Here is a 24,254-nt window from a genome sequence, read left to right on the forward strand (position 1 = left end):
CTGGAACGCGCCTCAGCCCGAGGTTTCCGGGTGTCTTCCGCCGGTTGGAAATGGAGAATCTTTATAACATTTAAATTAGCATTAAAATCCTTCGTGGCACAGCAGACCAGAAGAGCCCGGATCTCTTCGTCGCTCCATTTCTCGCTGCCGAAAATCAGCTGAGCAGTAACCGTCATAGCTTTTAGAAATAGCGATCCGCAGTCCACAAGAAGCATCTGATATGAGCTTCATCAAGCACCTATGAGGTCCTATAGAATCCTCAAAAGATCCTCATGTAGTTCTAGGAACTGACGTCCCTGGTTCCTCTGATCTCCGAGCGCCTGTTGCCTGGAAAGGTTCTTGGAACTGCAAAAAGTTCCCACAGTGCAAAAGATGCTGTTGTCGGATCCGGCGTCACTCCTCGAAAACCCTTCTCCGCATTTTCCTTTACCGAGTGTACCGACGCTCATCTTCACTTCTCCTGCAGGAAGCACAACTGCGACCGTTGCTGCTGGAGGAACAGGGAACCTTGACATCGTGCTGTCTGCATCGTACGGAGGACGGGGAAATCCTCCATGTCAGATCTGTAGGTACATCCTGTGCGAGCCGCTTCATGAATGAGAATAGGATCAGGTACAAATAACCTGGCTTCTTCACCAACATCTTGAAATCTTGATTCTTTGGCGTGCTGGTTTTCTTTGTCCCCCAAGGACTGCGGATGTACAACTGTGAGTTTTCGATGTTTTCAACGTGGAACCTGCGTGATCTGGCTGCGCTAGTGATGGGCAGATGCCGTTTTTAATCCAGGGAACCCCAGGAGGACATGGCTTTATGCTCATTGGCTCCTCTTTTTGGTTTAGCAAGAAAAAAATAAATTATTACTACCCATGCCTAATAATACATCATCCTGTCATACAGAGGAAATGCATGTTTTTGATTTCCTGTTATGCTAGCAGGGCGTCGGTGGTTGCGCTTCATCTCACAAAGACGGGTGACACGGATGAGATTGCGAGAAGGAGGGGAAATGGATCGCGGTCGGGGCCAGCGGAGAAAAACAAGCAAAAATAAACCAGTGCTCAGCTGTTGTCAGTAGACGTAGGTTGACATTTCCAGGAAGTGGTGGGCGCGAATGTCACACCGCCGTCGGAGACCGGTTACCATCTCCAGCTTTTTTTTTTTTTTGAGCGCGGATAAAACCTGTGGTTTGACGGCGAGTGGGAAGTTTGCGACGCCCCTGATGACTATCATTGCTCCTTTGCGCGTCTCTGCATCCAGGTGGATCCACATCCAGACACTATTCACGGGACACGGCATCGCCCGGCTGCCGCTCCGACAAGCGTTTCAGCTTTTCCTCAACTGGAGATTCGGCGTTAGCATTGGGAGGCTAGTATGTTGTCGCGTTTAAGTGAGTTTGACGATGCAACCAGGATGAGCAGTAGCAGCAGATGCTAATGAGGGCTCGGATGCACCGTATTTAAAGCCTCTGTAATGAAATTAATGAGGCTTCAACGCAACCCCGCGCACTGTGCGTGACACCCTGCCCCGGCCGGCGGGTTGCGGGGACTGGGGTCACGACAGAAGGGGCTTCCCCGACCGTATCACTGCAACAACCCCCTGTCTTTGCCCTGAGCTGTGTCTGCAAGGTTGTTGCCTGAGAAGGCGGCGGCAGAGAAGTGGAAAACCGGTGGAAAAGACGAATTTAAACCGCAGAAGGAGGGTGTCAGTGTTCGGGGTTATCGATGATTCAATGAAGTTCCCTCCGTCCAACATCCCCCCCACTGAATGGCCATGTGTGTGTGTGTGTGTGTGTGTGTGTGTGTGGAGAAAGCCGGCGGACAGAACATTTACCCCCCCCCCTCCTGTCACATTATTTTCCTCCCTTCCTCCCTGCAGGGCGGCCATTTCAAGCGAGCAACCCGCAGCTGCCACCGCCCCCTCAGCCACTCGATACACACTTTAGCAAACAATGAAACTTTGCAAACCCGCGCACATACACAGACAGGCACACACACACACACACACACATCATCCGTCCACTCTGTCCAGCTTGAGGGCCCCTGTGAGTGGGCTTCAGCCCCACGCTCGGGTCTTGGCCATATTAACAGCCTGTTGGGAGATACGCCGACTGAGCCTGCCAGGAGCCTCCGGCTAACATCCCGCCGCCACCCTCCGCGCCCCCCAGGAGCTGGCACCCTTCAGACGAGCTGGAATGGTCACAAAGTGGGAAGAACCCTAATCCGGTTGGAGTCTTCAAATTTTTTTTTTTCCTCTCCCCCGCGGTGTCCTCGGCCTCAACCGGGTTGTCTTTGGGCCACTCTAAATAAATACGGGATAGGAGTAGCCTGTGCGATGCAGGCGCTGCCTTTGGAATTATTGGATTAAGTGGTTACGGAGCGGGAGGAGGGTCGGTTAGGATGCCCTGGGAGGCGGTGGGGTTAAGAAAAAAAATAACCAAAGAGCGATGTCTAATGACTTTGCATCTTTACACGCTGTTGCCACACCACGGACACTAGTGTACCTGCGTAGGGGACAGGGGCGTCCTTGTCCAGGGCAACCAGCGGGGGGTCGAGGAGCACGATGTCGGTGTTCTCGGTGATCACGCCGTGGTACGACGTCTCGATCCATGGCTTGTGCTTGTTCACTGCGAAGATGGAGAGAGAGAGAGAGAGAAAAAGGGAAAGAGAAGCCGTGAAGCTTTTTGTAAGACATCCTCCCGCCGCCAAATGCAATACACGCCGGAAAAAGCGAGGAAGAAACGCCACATCTCCGCTTTTATTTTTCGGCAGAAACGCCGGCTTCGTCAAGCCGAGTCTGACGCCTCGCAGCTCCACAAACACTCCCTCGCATTTATCTTTTCCCTGCTCCCGGCGGCAGAGCTCTCCGTTTATTCTTTTTTTTTTTTTTTACAAGACAACCCCTGTCGTTCTATTTGACGCAACTCCGCTACTTCTAATGTTCCTTCTTCTGTTCTCGTCAGCTCTCGCCCCAGATCTGCCCCACCAACCCCGGCCCTCCGGGTTCATCCACGGCTACCAGGGAAGTGCTAGCGGGAGAATCCCATCCAAGGCCATGTTTCCGAATATTGTCCATTGAGTGTTCTGTCAGTTACAAGAAAAGGGTGTGTGAGGTGCGGAGAGAAAGAAGCGCAACCCACAGCTCCTCTTCAGTTGACCGCGGCGAGGAGACAGCCGTCCAATCAGATCTATGCCACTGCTGTTAATGTGTGTGAATGGGTGAATGCTAGCTAAGTGCTTTGAAACCGCCAGGTGACGAAACCTTGATTTTCGCGTGCATCGGCTGAGGAGTTTTCTGAGATATGAGCCGTCGCTAAGTGTTTTTTTTTTTTTTTTTTTGCTTTGCAATACGAGTCAAGATCTGAGTCGAGGAGCGAACGGGATGAGTGTTTGACACTGATCTCCGTGAAGAGGCGTTTAAAAACAGTCGGACGCTGCGCCGGCTGCTGGCTCACCCAGGCAAAACCGTGGAAAAAAAAACACAAGTGAGGTGTGCGTGTCATGGACCCGTCCATGAAAAGATGGAGGAGTTGTTGTCGGTGAATAAAGGTGACAGAGAGCATCATCTGTGAGATGGCGGGAGACATTTACGGGGATTTGCTGCGGCAGACGGCGGGGATGTCAACGGACGAGGCGTCGGAAGAGTCAGTCAGAGCCGGTCGGGGACGATTTGATGGTTTTGAAAAGAGGAGCGGCGTTAAGTTTAGCGATAATGTGTTGCAAAGTCTGCATGTAACATTTAGCTGCACATTGTAGCATTAAATGTGTAGCTGTAAGTTAAGGATTTAGCACAAAAAATACTCCTCCGACCTCCTCTGTCGCTGCCGCCATCTTTGTCTGCTCTTTGAGGTAAATACACTTAATAAAAAATACTTTATTTCTTGACATTCTTTTTTAGTAATATGTATTATTATTTTTTATTCATCACTTATTCATAGAGTACATTTTTCTCGTTTAAAAAAAAAACTCACAAAACGAGGGGCCTGGAAAGGATTAATAGCATTTCAGTTCATTTTAATAGGCGAATTTAATTTGATATACAAGCAAAGTGAGTGATGAGCTCGGTCAGAGAGACAATGAAATTTATAAGTCAAGGCTCCCCAGGAGAAGCGGAGACCATGGGCAGAGAAAAGATCCCTTTGTATTTGATTTTATTTCTATAAAAGTTCGGGCAGTTTTTGGATAGGAAAAAGGCAGATGATAATTTGACCCGTCCTGTGACCCCATCAGCCCCTCCAGCGCAAAATCTGCAAATGCAAAAACAAAAAAGGGGGAATGTGCAGTCCAGCGGGGATTTAGGAGCAGCGGGGAATAATTACTGTCCTTTCTGCAGAAACGGAGCAGGGAAATTGCCTAATAGCACTAATCAAGCAGTCATTGTTTCAAAAACCACCTCAATTAATCACTAAACTGCAAAGAAAAGCCTCCTGACATTGAACCACTTTCCAGTATGTTGTTGAAAATAACCGACATTTTCCTCCCCCCTGTATTTTGACCGCGCTTCAAAATCCCATTTAATGACGTCGTTATTCCGCAGTTTATATCTATTTTTTATTTTTGGAATTGCTGAACCCTTGATCCTGGCCATGGTCATTAATAACAGAACAAGTAAAACACAATAATATATTTTATTCACGGGCGCCTTTCTGAACCCTAAGGTGACCTTCACAGTTTGAGTTTTGACTGAAACTGGGGGGGGGGGGAGTCAGCCAGAGCTGGGGAGCAGAGCGACAGAACGGTCTGCATCCCATAATAGTGAGGGACTGCAGAGGGAACGACGAGTTGAGTCGCGGATGAAGCACGGTCCGGGAGGAGGATGCATTTCAAGGTGAAGGGAGGAGCAATATCTTGAAGGTAATCCTGGATTTTATGGAGCTTCTGAAGGACTGGGACGATGCGTTCTCCCTCGGAGGGTGTGGGGGGGCCTTGCTGCAGAATTCTGGGGGAGCTGGAGTTTGTGGCGGCATTTTTTTGGGGTGACCCGAAAAGAATGGAGTAGCAGTAATCCATCCGGGAGTGAGGAAGGAAGGAAGGGGAAAACTACGGCCCGCGGGCCACATCCGGCCCGTTGGTCTTTTTAATCCGGCCCACCAAAGATTGTTACAGAATTCATACTTGATCTGAATGATTGGATCAATGAATGTGGGAGCTCTAACAGGAGATTATTTCATTTTTGGAGCTACTTGAGAACACTTGAGAAATTTCCTGTGCTGAGTGACACAGACTGCCTTTGTGATTTTGCCGTTACTGTGGACACACCAATGCACATGAATGAGCTGGATGTGATGCTATGAGGGAAAAAGCGGTTTGCGTATGAAATGCAAGCAAACGTCAGAGCCTTCAAAACCAAGACGGTTTTTATTTTCAAAGCAAATGTCAGACGAGTCTGATATGTGATGTTAACAAATGCATTTTTTTTTTTTAAATGTATCGTATCTTGTGCTGACAAGGCCTGTCTGTCAAATTTTAAAAGTCAATGCCGCCCTTCAGCCGAAAACTTTGCCCACCCCTGGCATGGATAGAACCAGGCGATTGCATTAATATGGGACCGGAGTCGTCAATGTTGATGGATAACCTATCAGATCTGTGAACGGTGGTGGTCGGATCCACGAGGAGAACCACGACTTTGACGAGAACCATGAAAGGATCTCCACGAGATGTTCAGAAAGGGATCTGAAGGTGGACGAGTGGAATGTGGAAATGATAAATGTAAAGGGGGCCAGGAGTCGAGCCCTGGGGAACGCCGGCGGAGCTGAGACGCACTGAAAAGAAACAGCGGCTGGATTTGTTCACGCGCAGGATAAAATTATGACTTTGCTTTAACCTCGAGAAGCGACGGCAAAGCTGCGGAATCCGCGCCGACGCCAAATAAAAGACACAATGAATATTTACGAGATTCTGCGCTAATGAAGCGATCCTGCTTACAAACGCGGCGAGGGACGACGCAAACCCTCCCCCGTGCGATCATTAAGAAGCCGAGCGATACCATCATGAACGGTTCCTGATCGCAACGCGGAGCCGCATCTGGCAGGGAAAACGTGGCGTTATTTTTACGAACGCACTAATCACGTCTCCCGATACGAGACGGCTGCACTTTGTTTCCGCACAAATGCTCACTTGTGCGTATTTCACCTTTATGAACATCGGTGGATGAGTATCACCTGATCCAACACGAGGCGCATGGATTAGCCCAATAAATGTATGATAAAAAGCTACAACATGGATGCTAATGAGGAGCCCGGAGAGTGCGGAGGAGGGTGTGGGGCCGTCGTGTTCAGCCTGTTCACAGCTTGGGAGACCTACTGACCTTTAAATCCGCAACGCTGGAGATTTTCACCGCTCGCCCCGGTCCCAAATATTCTCCGCTATCAGCTCTTTTTTTTTTTGTGTGTGAATCCGAAAAGGCGATCCAGCTGCAGCGAGGTGATACCGCGTCACAAAAAATGAAAAATAAACGATACACGGGACATAAAATAGAGATGGGTGACAACAAAAACATGTCTGACAATGTGACCTTTCCGATATCAGCGCTTCACGAGATTGAGTGCATCTTTCCTCCGGGCTCGCGCCCGGAACCCGGGGCCGTGCCGCCTTTCCGGGTTAATGGCATCGCAAAAAAAAAAAAACGGAAAAAACCCTGCCGGTGGTTGTGCGCCAGACGGAGAGCTTGTTTAACAGTCACGATATAGGTATTACCGGGGGTTTCCACCTTCGCCCTGAATCCGCGCACCTATCCTCAGTACCACCTGGACTGAAAGCAGAGTGTATTGACAGCGTGAGCGATGACCCTGAATTGCGGTCGATACATTGATAAGCTCTTCTTTTCTTGCAGAGGATGTAGACCAACAGGGGACGCTCCCAGGAGACACATTGCCCCCATTTACCGAGATCGAAACCCAACATCCACCGGCGCTCATTGTCCTGACGCTAAGGGTCCACACGCTCCACACTCTACACACCCAAAAATTGGTTTAGGCCAGGATAAACATAAAAAGTTTTTTTTGTGTTTCTCCACGGAGTCCTCTTTGGAAATACATCGAAAAATGATTTCTATGCACAAGTGAAGACGCCTGGCTCTCGCCTTCTGTAAGCGTGAGGCGGCTGCCGGACCGAATGCTTGCAAACGTCTGGAACCGCCTCGGTGTGTGTGACTGAACACACAGATTGGCAAATAGGACAGCTGTGGGGGTTCAAGTCCAGGATGTGGAGCTGTTGGTTTCTAGCCAGATGTTGGAAATTTGAAGTAAAGCTGAATGTGAAAATATACACATTACTGCTTTGAAAACTATCTTTGGCAAGTATTCTGCAATGGATTACTCACCTATTATATCTACTCTGTGAGTGAGAGCGATGTTAACTGACACTAGATGAGTGGCAGGTTTTAACCTGGACCGGTCGGCTGTCAATCACAAGGTTAGCTGTCAATCAGCATGACAAGAATTATTAGCGATAATTGTAGTAGTAGTAGTACTAATAGTATTAATTGTGCAATATACTTCATACCTATTTGTGTAACTGCCAGAACATAAAACTTTTCTGGCTAACGTTGTCATCAATGATTGGGAGAACAATGTTGTTCACCAGATGTCTTCACAGACACAGACAGACTCAAATTATGACAAAATTCTTCTTACTGTCCTACTCCATATAAAGAATCTATGTGCATGCAAATCGCCACAAAGACAAAATCTGTGCATTTTTTCCGACGTTTCGAGTTGAACGTTGCCTCGGTCCCGCCGGGTTCTGTCAGCCGGTGTCGTACGGGATAAAAAAAAAATCAAAACCAGGCCAAGAAAAAGACCTGGAGGTCCTTCATTGGAGAGCCAAGGTGCTAGCGGCACAAAGCTACGTGCTACATCTGTCTTTGGACATTTTAAAGCAGTTGCCAACTGTTTCTGGCAGAGAAATCGCGAGCCGGTCACACACAGGAAACAAGGGTCTTAACACGTCTCCTCGATGCCATGGGAGGCATGTATACCTTCCGTCGTACAGTGACGAAGACCAGCAAATCACTTTTGTTCCCCAGATTAATTAGTAACCGAGGTAGGGGGACGCGGTTCTTAAAGCTATGGAAGCTAATTCAATCACCCGTTCACTGATGACTGAGTGGCGCCGTAGCCGCCAGTCGGCAAGGCTATCTCCCCGCGCCACCTCCACGCCAATTAAGCCGAGAGTCGCGGATTTGACTCCGGGCCGATAAATCCCTGACCAGGTGACGGTCTCCCCGTTTCGTCTCATGATAGACCGGAGGAAGAGGATCAGTTGTAATTAAAAAAGAAATCTGTGGGAAATTAAACTCTGATTGATAAGGTCAACAGGATGAATAAATTAGCATAATGGAAAGCAAATGTATCAGAGAGTTAGCCGCGAGGGGGCGGTTAGCCGTGCACACTTCCACCTCGGTGAGGCTCCAGCACGTCCATCAGCTGGGTGTTTCCGAGAGATGCTTGGCGTTTTGCGGGAATCCAACGTGCAAACGTCTCGCTCCCCTTTGGTTCCTCACCGGTATGTCTGATGTTTTATTCTCCGCAAACGTTCCTCCGAGCGACGGGAGACGTCTCGCCGACGGAAAACTTTGGGGTATTTAAGATTCAAGGTAAAGGCACATATAACTCGCACTTAGTTCCGATTCTGTCTGTGTAGCTTTGTCAGGATGACAGCGGTTTCCTCTCAACGCGGCTGAAACAACAGGTTTTCTGCGCAAGCTGTGTTTTTTTTTATGCCTCCAACACCAACACGGGCCCTGACAGGAGGGGACGCCGTGGCGAGTGGAGCTTTTTTGACACTCAAGGACACCATAAAGACACGAGCATACAAAGAGAACATGTTGGCAGCAAGCTTTCACTTATTGGAAGCTAAATGTTAGTACGACATTAGTTAGCGTTACAGTAAAAAAAAAAAAAAAGAAAGCATTAAAGTCTATGATCTGTAATCTATGTCTATAATCAACAAAGGTGACATAAAGGATATAATATTTATACTGCTAATATTATCTAGCGTCACATCCTTCTGCTGTGTCTCGTTTATCTTATTTTATCAATGCTTGAGTTGGAGTTGTCATCTCTCATCTACATATATACTTATATCATCTACTATATATACACTGCTCAAAAAAATAAAGGGAACACTTAAAAAACACATCCTCGATCTAAATGAATGAAATATTCTTATGAAATACTTTGCTCTTTACACAGTTGAATGTGCTGACAACAAAATCACACAAAAATGATCAATGGAAATCAATTGTATCAACCCATGGAGGTCTGATTAGGAATCACACTCAAAATTAAAGTGTAAAAACAAACTCCAGGCTGATCCAACTTTGATGTAATGTCCTTAAAACGAGTCAAAATGAATCTGTGTTGCTTCCTGAGTGGACACTATGATTTCACAGAAATCATATCAGATTGACTTGGAGTTACATTGTGTTGTTCAAGTGTTCCCTTTATTTTTTTGAGCAGTATATTTATTCATATGCATATGCTTATGTATGCATACAAACACCAGTAGAACATGGAGAGACAGGTCCCATGTCGGAACCCAACCAGGGACCTTGTTGCCCTGAGGTGGAGGCACAAAATGACCATTTTAGAAAGCCAGGTCTGTTAATCACCTCCATCCGCCCGAACAGGAGTAGAAAGAGCGGCGGCGAAAGCAGACTAGGGTGTGAGGAGAAGCCAGTCAACGGCCTCGCGAGGATAACGTTGCATGCGTTGCCTTCGCTGCACAACACAGCATGGCGCCGGTGGCAAAGGAAAATAGCAGGGGGCGTAGGATTGCTATGCATTAAGGTATTTTAAAGAGCTAGAAAAAAAAAGGGTGACAAACAACAAGCCTGGAAACAGACTAAAAGCCTCTATCCCGGTGACCGGCGGCGAGCGGCGCCAGAAAACATCTCCCGTGCTCCGGGCGCCATCATCCCGAGTCGTAATGAGACCCCTCTTTATCAAAATTGCTATGTTGTCAAAAATGTTCCCCGCGTGCATCTTTGGAGGGCCATTACCCGAGACCATTATGGTATGTGTAATTTCAGATGCCGAGTCTGCAGCGTCCCGCTTCCCTCTCCCACACACACACGCACGTGCGCTGAAAACAAGGGGAGATTGCGGTACCGTCTTGTTTAAGAAAGCTTCGTGGTTAGGATAAACCAGGAACAGTAGCTGATACCGGTCCGTTGTTTGTTTTTAGCGTAACCTCTTCCAGATTTGTCCAAACCAGGAAAAGAAGCACATTGACGTCTGTTGTTTTTTTTTATTTATGCCGCAATGCCTGGTCTGTCACAACAATAAAAGTGCTGCGGATAGCAGTTCTTTTATGTTCGTTTTTAGCGCCACCACTTCCTGGTTTGTCCAAACTTCCTGGTTTGGACAAACCAGGAAGTACAGCTGATAGTAGTAATTTCTTTGTTTATTGTCACTTCCTGGTTTGTGCAAACCAGGAAGTACAGCTGATAGTAGTCATATCTTCATTTATTGTCCCTTCCTGGTTTGTCCAAACCAAGAAGGACAGCTAGTAAAAACGTTTTGTTTGTTTATCGTGTAAACAATACACTACAATACACTTCCTGTTTTTTCCAAACTCCTTGGTTGTCCAAACCAGGAAGTGAAGGTGATAGCAGTCCCTTATTTGGTTATAGCGGAACCACTTCCTGGTTTGCCCAAACTTTCCGATTTGTCGAGACCAGGAAGTGAAGCTGACAGCAGTCCTTTGTTTGTTTATTTTTTGTGAAAAATGGCATATTTGTTTTGGAATTTGGAATTTCCCTTGGTGAGGTCGCCACCTCTTGTCACAAGACGTATTTATCTGACTTTGTGAAGCCTCCATTTCCTCGCGTTCACCCTTCGTTTTACAACTTGTGACTTGCTTCGGGTCATCTTTGACTTCTTAAGCTCTGTTTTGTTTTCCTCGCGGCTCCTTCCTCGCCAACCGGCCCCGGTTCGCTCGCTAGTTATTAATTAAAGACTTTATGACTGAACACCCCTCCTCACCCCCTTGCATTTGGCGTGATCCCCGCGGGTCCCGGGGCTCGCCACGCCTCTCGCACGCGGGCGTACATTTGAATCGCGACTGTCTGCGTGGTTTTTTTTTTTTGTTTTTTTTTTTTTAAAAAAAGGCGCAGAGCCGGGATGAGTTCTGAGGTCCGTTTGATCCTGGCAGAATTTGTTCTGGCGAATTTGTGCGCCTGGGGCCAACTGTGGAGCATTGGGGGGGAGGGGGGAGTTGGGAGGTGGAGGGGGAGGGGGTTGAAAAACACATCGAGCAAATAAAAGTATTTGTGGTGTAATCCTTTTTAGAAAGGCTGAGCTTTTGAAGTGAAGGCCACCGTCTTCTGGAACACGAGTCGTGCTAAGCTCATTAAAGAAATATGTGCGCGTCTCGGTATGAGAGCATGTGTGTGTGTGTGTGTATGTGTGTGTGTGTGTGTGTGGGAACCCAGCCATGCAGACGCTTCATGCCTGGCAGTGTGACCTTGAGGAGAATCTGTCTGTTCTCGTGTAAATGTAGTTGATTCTATCCATCTTCTTTCCCTTTCCTCCCCTTTGAAATTGCTCCTTCAAACCGTTTCCTCACTCAAACACATCAAACACCTGACTTTTATCTACACACACCTTCATGCCATGGACTCTCTCTGTCTGCCCCCCAACACACACACACACACACACACACATAAAGCTGTCAGTAGTTATTCCCCGGAGTTCTGGGGGCTCACTGATGGTTCCTCGCATCTCCACGTTCCTCAAATCGGATTTGAAAAAAAAACCAGGGGGCCGGCAGGCAGGAGGCGAGAGGATTGTTCCGGCTCCCGGAACCGAGACGTGTTCTCATGTTGTTTGTGCCGCGGTTGACAGGTGATAGTAAACTCCGCCCCTCAGTTTGTGCAGGCTGTTTGTGCAGGCTCCACCCACTTATCAATCGGTAACGGATAATCGATGCTAGGGACGCTCAATCTCGGCTTTTTCGCAGGATCACCTGGTTCTGATTAACACATGAAGCGCCAAAGATCAAACCTAATGACTTTTGGATTTGAGGGCATTCCACCTGGCCCAGTTTGGAAGATCCTCAAAGGGGTGCATCCTGGGAAATGTAGTTAAAATGTAGTCAAATAAAAATCTTTTTTTCCCTTTTTTCCATCCTTTTCTCTGCTCTCTGTGCCCACTTATCCTTCACCACACTGCATTCAACCTTTAGGCCAAGCCAGGTGACTAATCTGCTGGCAGGTTTATTATGAATTCTGTTTTCACTTTTTCTTTTTTACAGTAAAAAGAAAAGCCCAGGGAGCTATAGAGCACAGCAGAGAAACCCAGATGGCGAGAAATCCTGCGACCCGTTTGGCCTGGTCCGCAGATTCGAGTGGAGGCGGAGAGGAAAATGAGCTAAACGAACGATGACATCCGATAAGAAAATCGGCCTCTCATATAGCGCGCATTGGCTAGCTAAAGTGTGTGTGTGTGTGTGTGTGTGTGTGTGTGCTGAGAGGGATACGATAATATAGCTATGGTTGAAAGTAGATTGTGCCACAATTAGCCTGATATACAACAAAATGTGAACCAACACCAGCAAGCAACTAGCAAGGCACAGGTGTAAACTGGGAAAGTCCGGTTCAAGCGCTCGCATGCTAGCCGTAAAAAATCCAAAACAGTCTTGCATGGAAATATCCTCGTCTTGCATTTATGAATAAATGAATGAATGAACGAAGGAATCTGTTAGAGAAAAAAAAAAACAGGGCTAATATGCGTTGTGCCGTACCCGTGGTGGAAACACAAGCGTAGGACAATGTAAAACAAGCTTTTACCATTTCACAGCACAGATGCAAAAAGCTGGTATCCTCTCTCAGATGCATTATCCCTCTACCCCCCCCCCCACACACACACACACACACACAAACACACACATCTCAGTTCATGTAACTTTGAGATTTGTGTTTGGCCGGAATTTTAGCCAAAAATGGCAAAGCATAGAGTCCTGGGAGAGTCGGCGTCAGGCCAGAATGTTGGAGGCCTGTTGTTGGAGCAACAACTAACAAACACACACACACACACACACACACACACACACACACACACACACACACACACACACAGATTTACACAAAGAAGTAAACATGCATCCACAACACCAAACACACAAACAATGGCGCTTATGGTGGGCTCGCTAGTTAACAGCCATGCAAACATGTTTGATTTGGATTTGATTCTTGCTTGGAGCCAAGAATTTGGCCAATCAGCAGCCAGCACTCTGTTGCCATAGTGTTTGAGCCAGACGTTCAGTTCTGGAGCTTTAATAACCCAAGACGATTAACGGACATTTTTGGCCCCCAAAGGGAGAAACGATGTTAAGAGTCCAGAGGAATTGTCGCCAACGCTGATGTAAAAATGTCTGCTATAAGAGACATTCAACCATTCACCCTCTCAGTCACATGACCGGGCAATTTTGGGTCTCCAATGAACATCCTGCATACATGGAGACGCCACACCTGTCTAAAAATCTCTAAATACGAATTGATTAATTGTTTCCGATGAGAAAGATGAGCAGTTTTCAGTCTGGCACACTGAGATTTTTGGTGATCACCCAAGCGATGCGGCATCCGAGATGTGAGAAAGTTCCTATTTCTGTACTTTTAATTAATCTGTGTTTTTTTTGTTTGTTTGTTTGTTTGTCTCAGCAGAGCCGGACGCACCTTCGGAGGTGCCAAAGTTGGGGCCTAAACACTAATCCGTACCCGCTTGGTGGAAGTCAGCGAGCGGGAAACGTAGGAGAATGGAAAACGGTATCAGTCGGCGGCAAGATAGGGAGAGGGAGCAAGAAGAAGCAGGGTTGTGTCTGTAATATGCGATGGATGTTCACGACGACCAGCCCGGATTACCGGGGAGGTCTTTGGTAACCCGAACACTTATCTACCGGAGCTTCTTTTCCTTGGCATATTTATTCATTTCTATTTTTTCCCCTCCAGTGGAGCAGTTTCTTGTTTCTGGAAATGACAAAGCAGAGCTATGTCGATGGGGAAGATACTCGGGAAGTCACTTGTCAGCAGGCGGCTAATCCCGAAACATCGATTCACCAAAGAGACGCGGCACGCATTTAGTCCCCGGCGAGGTCGAAGCGGCTCCTCTTACAGGTTGGCCCTGCTCCTAGGGTGTCCGCGGGGATCAGGAGTGGGTCCTGCTCCTTGTTTTCAGGGTCAGGACCCAGTGTACCACTCGCCCCTGTGTTCCTTGTGAATAATACAGTATCCCCCAAAAAGTTTTGAGGAACTCCTGTCCCATTCCAAGCTGCCAAATCGGTCTCCTAACTCTCGTCCAGGTGTATCTGAACCCCCTATTTCCCGGAGTTCCGGACCCATACCCTGTGTTTGTACATCAACAGGAACATCCTGGTTGCCTCTGCCAGTCCCTTGCCTGACTACCCGTACTAGGCCTTTCTGCAGTTCACCTAGTTCATGCAAGAAGATCCCAGAATATCCTGAATCTTGTGGTACGTTTTTGACCCCACAGTAGTGTCCAAGAAGATCCAAGAAGGTCTCGGTAGATCCTGACTGCCTCTGTCCATTCCTTGACTGTGTCTCTCTTGCTGCATTGCTAACATCTTAGTAGTCCCTGACACCCTTGAGCTACATCACTGATGCCTTTGCAGCCCCCCATCCAAGCCAGTGCTATGTGGCAGATGCCCTTCCCTTCCTGACCTCCCTTTGACGCTCCCTTCTCCCCGTAATCCAGCCAATCTGTATTGTGGGTCCTATTAATAGACATGATGAAGACAGGTCTTTCATACAGGATTTAATATAACATATATACATGTTCCTTAGCTTTAGCATACACATTTAAACATGATAAAAACAACTAAAGGGATTGATAGTGTCCGATCTGACGCGCAGGAAAAGACAATCTGATGCTTCAGGACTAATTTGAAAATAAGTAAGTAAATAAGTAAAATAAGTAAGACATTTAATCCAAATGTTCACAGCTCCGAACAAGGGAAAAAAACAGCCCTCCCCATACAGCTCCGAGGCAGCGTGGGGAAACAAAGGCGATTATTATGGGCTGTTTCTGATGTGAACTGGTCATTGAACCCATCAGCTCCTTCTGTTTGCTACAAGGAAACCCTGAAGTGACTCTTTGCTGAATATAGTGAGGGGAAACTTGGGAGTAAGAGATCATCCAAGGGGAGCGCGCACACACACAGTATGCAAAAAAGAAAAAAAGAAAGAGATTGAAAACCTCAAAACTCAGCCCCAACTCCTGATGGCAGCGATGCGTTACACTGTCGCCACGTCGACGACAGCTCTCCACCCTCCTCGTCATTTACAAGGAAAAGGAAATGTCAGCGCAGGTGGCGGCGGCGGCGGCCACCGCATGCCGTCCGGGGCAATTTGGCCCGAGTCTGTCGAGGGGATATGAGGACATATGTATTACTTACATCAGCCGCTGTCGGCTGTGCGGCGTTTAGGCCCTGATGAATTGAGCAGAACGCCGCGAGGGGGCACGCAAGCAAATATTCGAGCTTTGGTGCGCGCACTCGGACGACAGCCGCCTGTGAAAAATGGCTTCCATCTCGGGCCGGTGACGGCATAATGGGGCGAGACCGTGCGCCGCAGGAGGGGCCTCGGCTGGGGGGAGGTCGCCGCGCCGGCCATTCGACTGTCGCGACAGCCGAGGAATATGAGTAATGGATCTTTTCAACAAGAATAAATAGTGTACAATGATGAGATGGCGGTGCGGCGGTTGGCGCATCCGCCCTACAGCAAGAAGGTTGGGTTCTGACGGCTTGGCCGGTCTTTATGGAGTCTCCAAGTTCTCCAGGTGTCTGCGTGGGGCTCCTCAGGGCTCCTCCCGCAGTCCAAAAACTTGTCTCCATATGATGTCAGAGGAGAGAGTGAATAGTGGTATGTCCCAATATGACTTTGTGAATAGTTGTATGTCTCTATAGAGACATTTACAAGGAATATCTTCTTGTTGTATGTTGTTGTATGTAAAGTGGCATGTCTCTAAAGAGACATACATGTCTAGAGACATACATACATGTCTCTACAGAGACTTGTATGTAAAGTGGTATGTGTAAAGAGACATACATGTCTAGAGACATACATACATGTCTCTATGGAGACTTGTTGTATGTCTCTAAAGAGACATACATGTCTAGAGACATACATACATGTCTCTATGGAGACTTGTTGTATGTAAAGTTGTATGTCTCTAAAGAGACATACATGTCTAGAGACATACATACATGTCTCTATGGAGACATACAACCCTGAGATCAATCAAGGTTGAACCCCACCTCTTGGCCGATGACAGCTGGGATAGGCTACAGCGCCCCAGACCACAAGTTAAGCAGTATGGATAATGAATGAATGAATAACGATGAGATGAAATATTAACTATCCAGACAAAGCTTTGCTTTCCGTCTCTCTCTCCTTTAGGCAGTTGTACAAAGAATACAGCGCCAGCTGGCCATGTAAAGGCAGCCACTGACTTCAGGATGTTTCCAGCAGCTGTAACGTCGCCTGGATCGACTTTCCTAATTTGCTTGTTTGTCCTACCCCCCCCCCCCCCCCCCTTATCTAAAAGTCCTCAACAAGATTAGACCAACGCGAAGGGAAGAGTCGGACACAAGTAAAACGGACAGGGAGAATTCATCTGGTCACAACTGAGGAAGGAGCTGAGAAAGCAAGAATACTGCGCTGCTAATGCATGTGTCGACGTGCTCCTTCTCATCTATCTCTCCAAGCCTGAGCGCCCTGTTGTGGGGGCCAAGGCGCCATTATAACGGTAGCCATAGCGGCGCAACCTCACCATGAACCTGCACCACGAATCTCCTTTACATCATGGGAAGGGGGGCGGGGCTACCTCGCACCGGCGGCCTTCAGAAAGATGAGGGCCGGTCCTTGCACCGCGCCGTTATTGACTGACCCCATGCCGAGAAGCGACGTAACAGCCATTTTGACATCAGTCTCTCTAGGAGTCCGTCTGCTGCCGTGCTCATCGGTATTCCAGGTGAGACCCCTGGTACCGCATGAATATTTGACCACCACGCTCGGCCAGCCACCAGAGCACTGGTGTGTCAACGCCCGCCGCGGTTCAAAGGCCTCCCGGCATCAAAAGGAATACAGCGGCGGGAGGGGGGGGGGGTTCGCTAGTCGTTGGCTAGCCAAAGCTAAATGGGCGACAGTACCCTCACGGGTACGAGCAAGAGCATTAAGATGTCATCAATCATCGGGCGCCCCGGCAACAACCGGCCAGTCGCCCCATCCCGCACGTGCTCAGACGGCTTTACAGAGGAATCCGAACACACACAGACACACACACACGTTTTGGCTGGGAGTCTCAAAAATAGCAACTGTAAATCATTCAAGGGCAATGAAGCGAAGAGGAGGAGGAGACGTGAGATCTATGTGATTTTTTTTTTTTCGGCCGACGTCTGCAGGATTTTTGAAGGAAAAGACAAAAAAAAAAAAAAAAAAAAAAAAACAAGCTTTATTTACCTCTCCTTTATTCCCGCCTGCTCAGTCTTTTCTTGGCAACGACATCTTTTTTTTTTTTTTCCCTTCTTCCCCGAGGTGTGAAATGAAAGAGTGAAACTGACCTCCGCTCTTATTACCCCAGCGGAAAAATAAATACATTACAGCCATGCATGACCGGACTGCAGCCTAGGGCGGGAAAGGGAGGAAAAGAAAAAAAAAAAAAAGTGGGAGAAACACTCATTCATTTTTCATGGCTCTTCTTCACTGTGGATGAAAACTGCCGGAGCGAAGAGAGCGAAAAGAGAGAGAGAGAGAGACTTTTCCCTTTTTCCCCTCAACACTCGGTAATCTCTTCTCTTTCGGCTTCCCCACATGTTTACTAAACTTCAGCAAGATGGCTGGAGATTCTTCTTCCTCTCCGTCGGTGTGTAGTTTGGCCTTCAAGTCCCCGCCTCCTTGGAAACTGATGAAGTCGGCCCATTTTCTGAGCCCAACCTTTCCCTAATTATTTAGGTACTTCAAGATGGACGCGGGTGGTCAGTCGCCCCTGGAGAGGTGGCGTTTGATGGCAAAGAGCTCGGCCCGATCATGCCACTTTCGGACGGAGAAGTTCGTATTCCTTTCCAGGAAGTAGCCTCCTCCGCCTCCTGTGCCGTGAAGCTAACTCTGGACTTATTTTTAGCTAAAATTTTAACGTACCTCTGCGACCCCCCTCGGTGGCAAAGCAGACCAGAAAAGCTTGGACGCTTCTGTCCATTATTGCGGGAAAAAAAAAAAATTTAAACGCATTTAAATGTATCCGGAAATGCCGACCCTCTAACTTTTAAGTAGCCTAACTTTTAGGTAGCCTTGATGTGACACCGCTAACTCACAGCACAGGATTCCTTTTTCTGTTTTTTACGCCGCAAACGCCGAAAGGCAAGCTCCTGTATAATCTAACTGTGCTGGCGGTGAGAAAACAGCATGTCAAGATAGAGTAATCTTCTTGGATGTTAGCGACACAAATTCAGTTGTACGTGAAACAGGGGGGGAAAACGGCACTTAAGAACAACAATCCTGAGGGACTGAACTTTACAGAGATTACTAACCATTTCCTTGCGCAGACCTGGACGGAAAGCTAAGGCGAACTACAGAAGTCAAGACAGTTGGTGTAACCCCTGTGTTTTTCCCCAACATTATTTTGAGATAATAACACTTAAAACGCTCAACCTAGTGATGTTTAGTATGTGTTAATCTGTAGGCTATCAGGTGTTTGTAGCTCCAGCTATATTGTGAAACCACCTCCACTTCACCATTGTGTTTATTTCTCTGTCTTCTTATTTCTACATTTAGTTTGGTCTATCCTGTGGCTCCTGCTTGCTGTGTAGTGAATAACCTCTGTGACTAGGCTCCTGTTGGTGTGGAGTGCCATTGTTATCTAGCTACGCTTTGTGTGGAGTGAATTCCCAAAAAGGTTACTTGTTTATGGTTGTGGTGTAGGTGTAATACTAAGTATTATTTCTGGGGTGTCGCAGCCACAGCTGACCGGTTCCGCATATTTTGCTTTCTTGTTAGGTTCTCCGTCCTTGTCGTCTCAATTGTTTTTGTTTTTTTTTAATCAGAAATCAACACATGAATGCAAAATTTCACCTGACTTAGAACATACTAAAACTGATGCATTCTGCACATAAGCTTCCTTCCTTTCTTCATTCATTCTATTGAATCACTCAATCTGTGTAATACTCCTAGTGGACTTTAGTTGAGTTACATAAAAATGGCGGTCAAAGATGTATCTGCGAAGGGGCGGGGCTTATGAGTTCCACCAATCACCAAGCACCTACGGAACCGCAAAAAATACCCCGGAGCTAAGACGGTTAGCAAAGATGGAGCCAAGAACTGGTTCCTATTTCTTCCAAGAAACGAATCATTTCCTGAAAAGGTTCAAGGAGCTGCAAAAAGGTCCTCCGATAAGAAAGAGGCTATTTACTCGGCGAGAAGATCCTTGGGCGGGACATAATTGTACATTACATACAATTTGGGTCCAAGTTCCTCCTTGGGGAAGGATGGGAGGGTGTTTCTTCATGGAGTGAAATTCATTCTGATCGCTGGAGTGACGAGGGGGCCTTGGAGAAGAGCGCTCAAGGCCATATCACCCGAGGCTACAACCTCGTTGTCAAACCCGGATCCCATCAATTCATCAATGTAGCTAATTGTAATTTCTAATCAGATTACAACACAACGCAACGATAAGATGTAATTGCCCCGCGCCGCTATCATCCGCTATCATCTAGGGCGGCGTCGGTCTTCTGTCTAGCGACTAGTGTGTCGGTGTGTGTGTGTGTGTGTGTGTGTGTGTGTGTGTGTGTGTGTGTGTCTACAAACACGCCTAACCTTTCAGATGATAATCCCACCCCACCCGGTGACCCACATATTTTTCCCCCTGCTACATTATGCTAATTCAACATTTCAGCCGCCGGCAGTAACTAAGGATGAGGCGGCGGCCCCTGTTTCTGTGATTCGCAGGTGCGAAGAGGAAAAAATAATAATAATAATGATAATAATAATCATCCTATGCAGAGCGGATGGCAGGAGACATAATTAATATTTTTATCTTCCGGGGTCTGAGGTGTCTGGGACGACACGCTAACCTTTGCAATTTTTTTTTTCAAAATGGCATGGCTCGTGGCCAATTAATCTTTTAATTCGCCCTCTCGTCGCCCCCGACAACACGAAGCTCGACCTTCCCGTCGGCAGCGACGGCACACGATTACCCCGACGACGAGGTAAGATCGATGGACAAACTGGATGTGTGATGACACGTGGTGGTGAGGGGGGGGTGTCTGGAGGCAGAGCTACATCCTTCCCGTTATTCAAACATGGACAGCGAGGAGAGGAATCAGTCAATCTTTATACATTTAGTGAAGATCCACTGGAAAATACCAAACCTAGAGCTTGTGGGGGTTCGACGGCGCCAAAATGCAAATATTCCCGATTCTCCCTTTATTAGCATAAGGGTTTGAGATCGGTGTGCGTCTGCACGCCATGCCACCTGGAGGGGAGCGCCGCTTAATTCCACCTCAACATCCTCCTTTCCTTTTCTTTGCGCTCCCCATACGAGAAGTCTGGTTTTTCCGATTAAGGAGATGATAAAACAGATAACCTCCCCAGACACCACTACTTAGCAGCGACAGAATGGCCGCCAACCATCCTAATACCTGTCAAAGCAGAACAAATATTAGCCTGTGCTAATACCATCAGCTAGCCCTTCAAATGCAAGCAATGACAAGTATGTGTGCATGTGTTTGTGTGTGTGTGTGCCCCCTACACACACCTCACTGGGTCGGGGCGACCTTGGGCGGCGATAGCCATCACTTAATCATCGGCGGCCATCTTTCCCCCCAATCGAGCATTTAATCTGACGGCGTCCCTTTTTTTTTTTTTTTTTTTTTTTTTTTAAGCAGAGCTAGCTTTATTTTTTTAATCTTGCGAAAGTCCTCAAAAACAATCACAAACATGAATTCCGATTCACAGCTATCGATTACCCCGTATGGGCGGATCGCGGGGCTGTCGGAGGCGGAGCTTGAAACCTCAAAGATTCCTGAAAGTCACATGAATTTTTTTTTTTTTTTCAATAATGGCAGCGGAAATACGTGAGTTGGGGCAAAAAAAAATAAATAAAATGAAAAAATACAAATAAATAAATAAACAAAAGACACCAGCGCGACCGCCATCGGGAGAAAAAGTCCCATCTTATCTCCGGGTGTATTTTTTTCTCCCGAGAAAACAAACAGCTTCGCCCCCCCCACACCACCCCTCCGTCCCCCGTCCCCTTTTTTTTTTTCCCTCCTCCTCCTTCTCCTCATCATCATCTTTAATATCTCTGCCTCCCTCAGTAGTTTCACACTGTCAGCCAATTCCCGCCGATCTGCGGCCCAAAAGTGGCTGTGCTTGGCTGATTCCGCTGATAAGGGAGGCAGAATGCCCGGCGTCCTTTGGGGGAGGGAAGAATGAACGGGGGGGTGAAGACAGAAACAAAGCAAAGATGGAGGAGATGGGGAATGAAAATGAAATTGATTGCAAAAAAAAAAAAAAAAAAAAGGCAAACAAATCCGACCGGTTAGCATCGAGCTGTCGCTAACGTGACGAGCTAACCTCCGGAAATTCAAATTGAGAAAACTGTCACGCTAAAACGCAAGCCCCGCCTCTCTCCTTCCCGGGGAACATTCAGGGGAGCCGGGCGTGAGGCACTCGACTTTTCAGAAAGGAGAACCACTCCATCATGAAAGAGAAATCCCACCTCCGTCCTCCAACGTCCGGTCATGGGCTGCCGACGGCGGATCATTTGCATTTACATGGAACGGCGGCGGCTGTGGCGTGGGAGAAAATGAGGGAGGGTTAAGGTCAAGTTGTACTTCATAGAGGAGACACTAATCTTCTCTGAGGTGGGGGGGCGGAGTCCAGATACCCATGTGTCGGTGAGTGTGTATGTGTGTGTGTGTGTGTGTGTGTGTGTGTGTGTGTGTGTGCACATCCTAAATGACAGCGGCCTGTGCATGCCACTTCTATCTTCATCTGAGCTTTTCCAAACATTTCCTGGGTACATTAAACTCCTGATTTCTGTAAAAAAAATTTCATGTGTTCATAATCACCATTCATCCTCCATAGTCATGTGTTTCTCTATCACTGTGAGGTTTGCTAATGGCTAATTGCTAATCGCGGAGGACGTGCGATAATTCAAACCAGGTACAAGCCAACTCCCTGCTTCAGAACCACTTTATCAATTCATTAGCCATGTCTTCGGTGTTCACCGTAAATAATAATAAAGCAGGTGGTAATAAAGCAGTAATAACACGGCTCATGGTAATGAAATGGTAATAACACGCCTCTGTGTGCAAGTAAATCTCGCTCTTTGGTTCTCCGATGTTTATCCTCCACATTTTTGAAAAATGGCGAGAATCGCGCGGAGGCGATCGGGCTTTTCGTTTGAACCGCGGCTGCCAGCCCCCACGCCGCCCCGGCGGGTTTACCAGAAGGTTTGAACCAAATCTTTAGCGAAGCAGAGATCAGACAAACACACACTCTCCGCCCTCCCGCTGCGCTCCGTGGGGAGCCTCGCTCTTTTCCCCGCCGTGTCCCTTGGAGCTCATGCAGCGACCATTTCGACCACCGCCATGCACCACCTTTGTCCGTCAAAGGCGCCGCCAGTCTAGGAAAATAAACCCGAGATGTAAACTCACTTTAACCAGCTTTGTGTTGATGTGGAGAAAAAGAGCACTGGGTTAAAGGAGAAGCGGCACACAAATGCAAATAACCTGAAAATAACCGGCATTGTTGTGAATGCGCCTTTACCATAGAGCGGGTTCTGAAAAACTGAAGAAGCTTTTCGGATGAGGGGTGAAATTCAAGTCCAGTTGCAGAGACATGAAGATTTCGTCGAGAATTCGCCATGACATGGATGAGCGAGACCTCACCGGACACTGAATCGGTTCATTCGCCGTTAAACATGGCGTCCCCGCCGGTAAGAACGTCGCCACATCTCAGCGCGTTCAATCTTACGGCTCCTTGAAGTCCACCCGCTCTCCCTCTCCCTGTCAACCAATTACAATGTAACCAATCAATTAAAATCCAATCACTATTGGACGCCATAACCAATCAGCTTACAGACAGCAAGGCCCGAACAAGAGCCGACTGCTCGGCTCCAGATAAAAAAAGAAGGGAAAACAGCGAGGAGCGAGGGGTCGCTCCCAAGGACAGCAGCTCGCCCACATGACAAGATAAGAATCAAGGCTATACTAACCTTGATAAATATGCTAATAGTAGCGGTGCGTGTTCACGTGCGCCCCAATCAAACCCTCTCGCGCATGCACAGCACATTCCCTCTCCTCTCTCCTGCGACCTTTATTTTCCCTCTCCCCGCCACTCGTCTTCGAGTCAAAAACGAAGGATGGGGTCGGACCCGAGGAGGCCCCGGGAAGGGTTCCGGTGGGACACCGCTTCTGATTAGCGCGCCGCACCATGCTTTGCATTGCATGAAATGAAAAACACGTTTGGGGAGAAAACGTGAAGGCGGGGGACCTCCGATTCACGGGGGGATGATTAAGAGGCTTATTATCGGCTCAGGAATGGACGCCCCCCCCCCCCCCACACCTAAAAAAAATCTTGATTGATAACAACGAATCAGACGTGAGTGGAGTCATTTGTTTTCCGCCCACTCGCGGTTGTGCGTTGCCCGCCTGGGTACGACTCCTCGCCGAACGCGTCTTTCATTAGACCCGGTGTGGGTCTATTAGATCGGTATCTCAAGCCCCCCCCCCCAAAACATCCCCTCCTAACTACCCCTCCCTCCCCTCATCCCTCTATCACTTTGTCTTATCACAGCAGCAGCCTAATGATGATGAAGCTGTGGACTCAGCAAAAGAGTCAGAAGAGCATTACCTGTTTGGCACACACACACACACACACACACACACACACACACAGACTGTAATGGCCGTGGGATGAAGTAGCGGGTGTACGCTTCCGCCATCGGCACGGTCTAATAGCTGGAGTGCTGCAACCGTGATTGCTACGCTGTGTGATGGCCTGTTTGTGTGAGTGTGTGTCTGTGTGTTGTGTGTGTGTGTGTGTGTGTGTGTGTGTGTGTGTGTATATGTGTGTGTGTTTGAAGCAAACCCCTGTAGAATAGACCAACCCGAGACCATTCCAAGTCCCCGGCGCCGTCGTGAAAAGGACAACACACTAAATACAAGGGGAAGAATAACCCGTTCATTTATGAATCCAGGAACTGATATCGACCCACGGGAGTGTGCACGAGGTGGACCTGG

At 47.8% G+C, this 24,254-nt stretch overlaps 1 protein-coding gene across 1 annotated transcript in view; it reads right to left on the reverse strand.

The window, feature by feature from the left end:
* LOC147235431 (calsyntenin-2-like) overlaps nucleotides 1-24,254 on the reverse strand; it is a 193,347-nt gene that overhangs the window by 120,233 nt on the left and 48,860 nt on the right. Inside the window, exon 2 of the mRNA XM_086143552.1 lies at nucleotides 2,498-2,620. Within this exon, the coding sequence (XP_085999678.1) occupies nucleotides 2,498-2,620 (123 nt within the window). The remainder of the gene's footprint in view (nucleotides 1-2,497; nucleotides 2,621-24,254) is intronic.

The sequence above is a fragment of the Fistularia commersonii genome, chromosome 3, assembly GCF_037954325.1.
Source record: "Fistularia commersonii isolate RoL2024-O1a breed Wild chromosome 3, RoL_Fcom_v1.0, whole genome shotgun sequence".
NCBI lineage: Eukaryota > Metazoa > Chordata > Actinopteri > Syngnathiformes > Fistulariidae > Fistularia > Fistularia commersonii.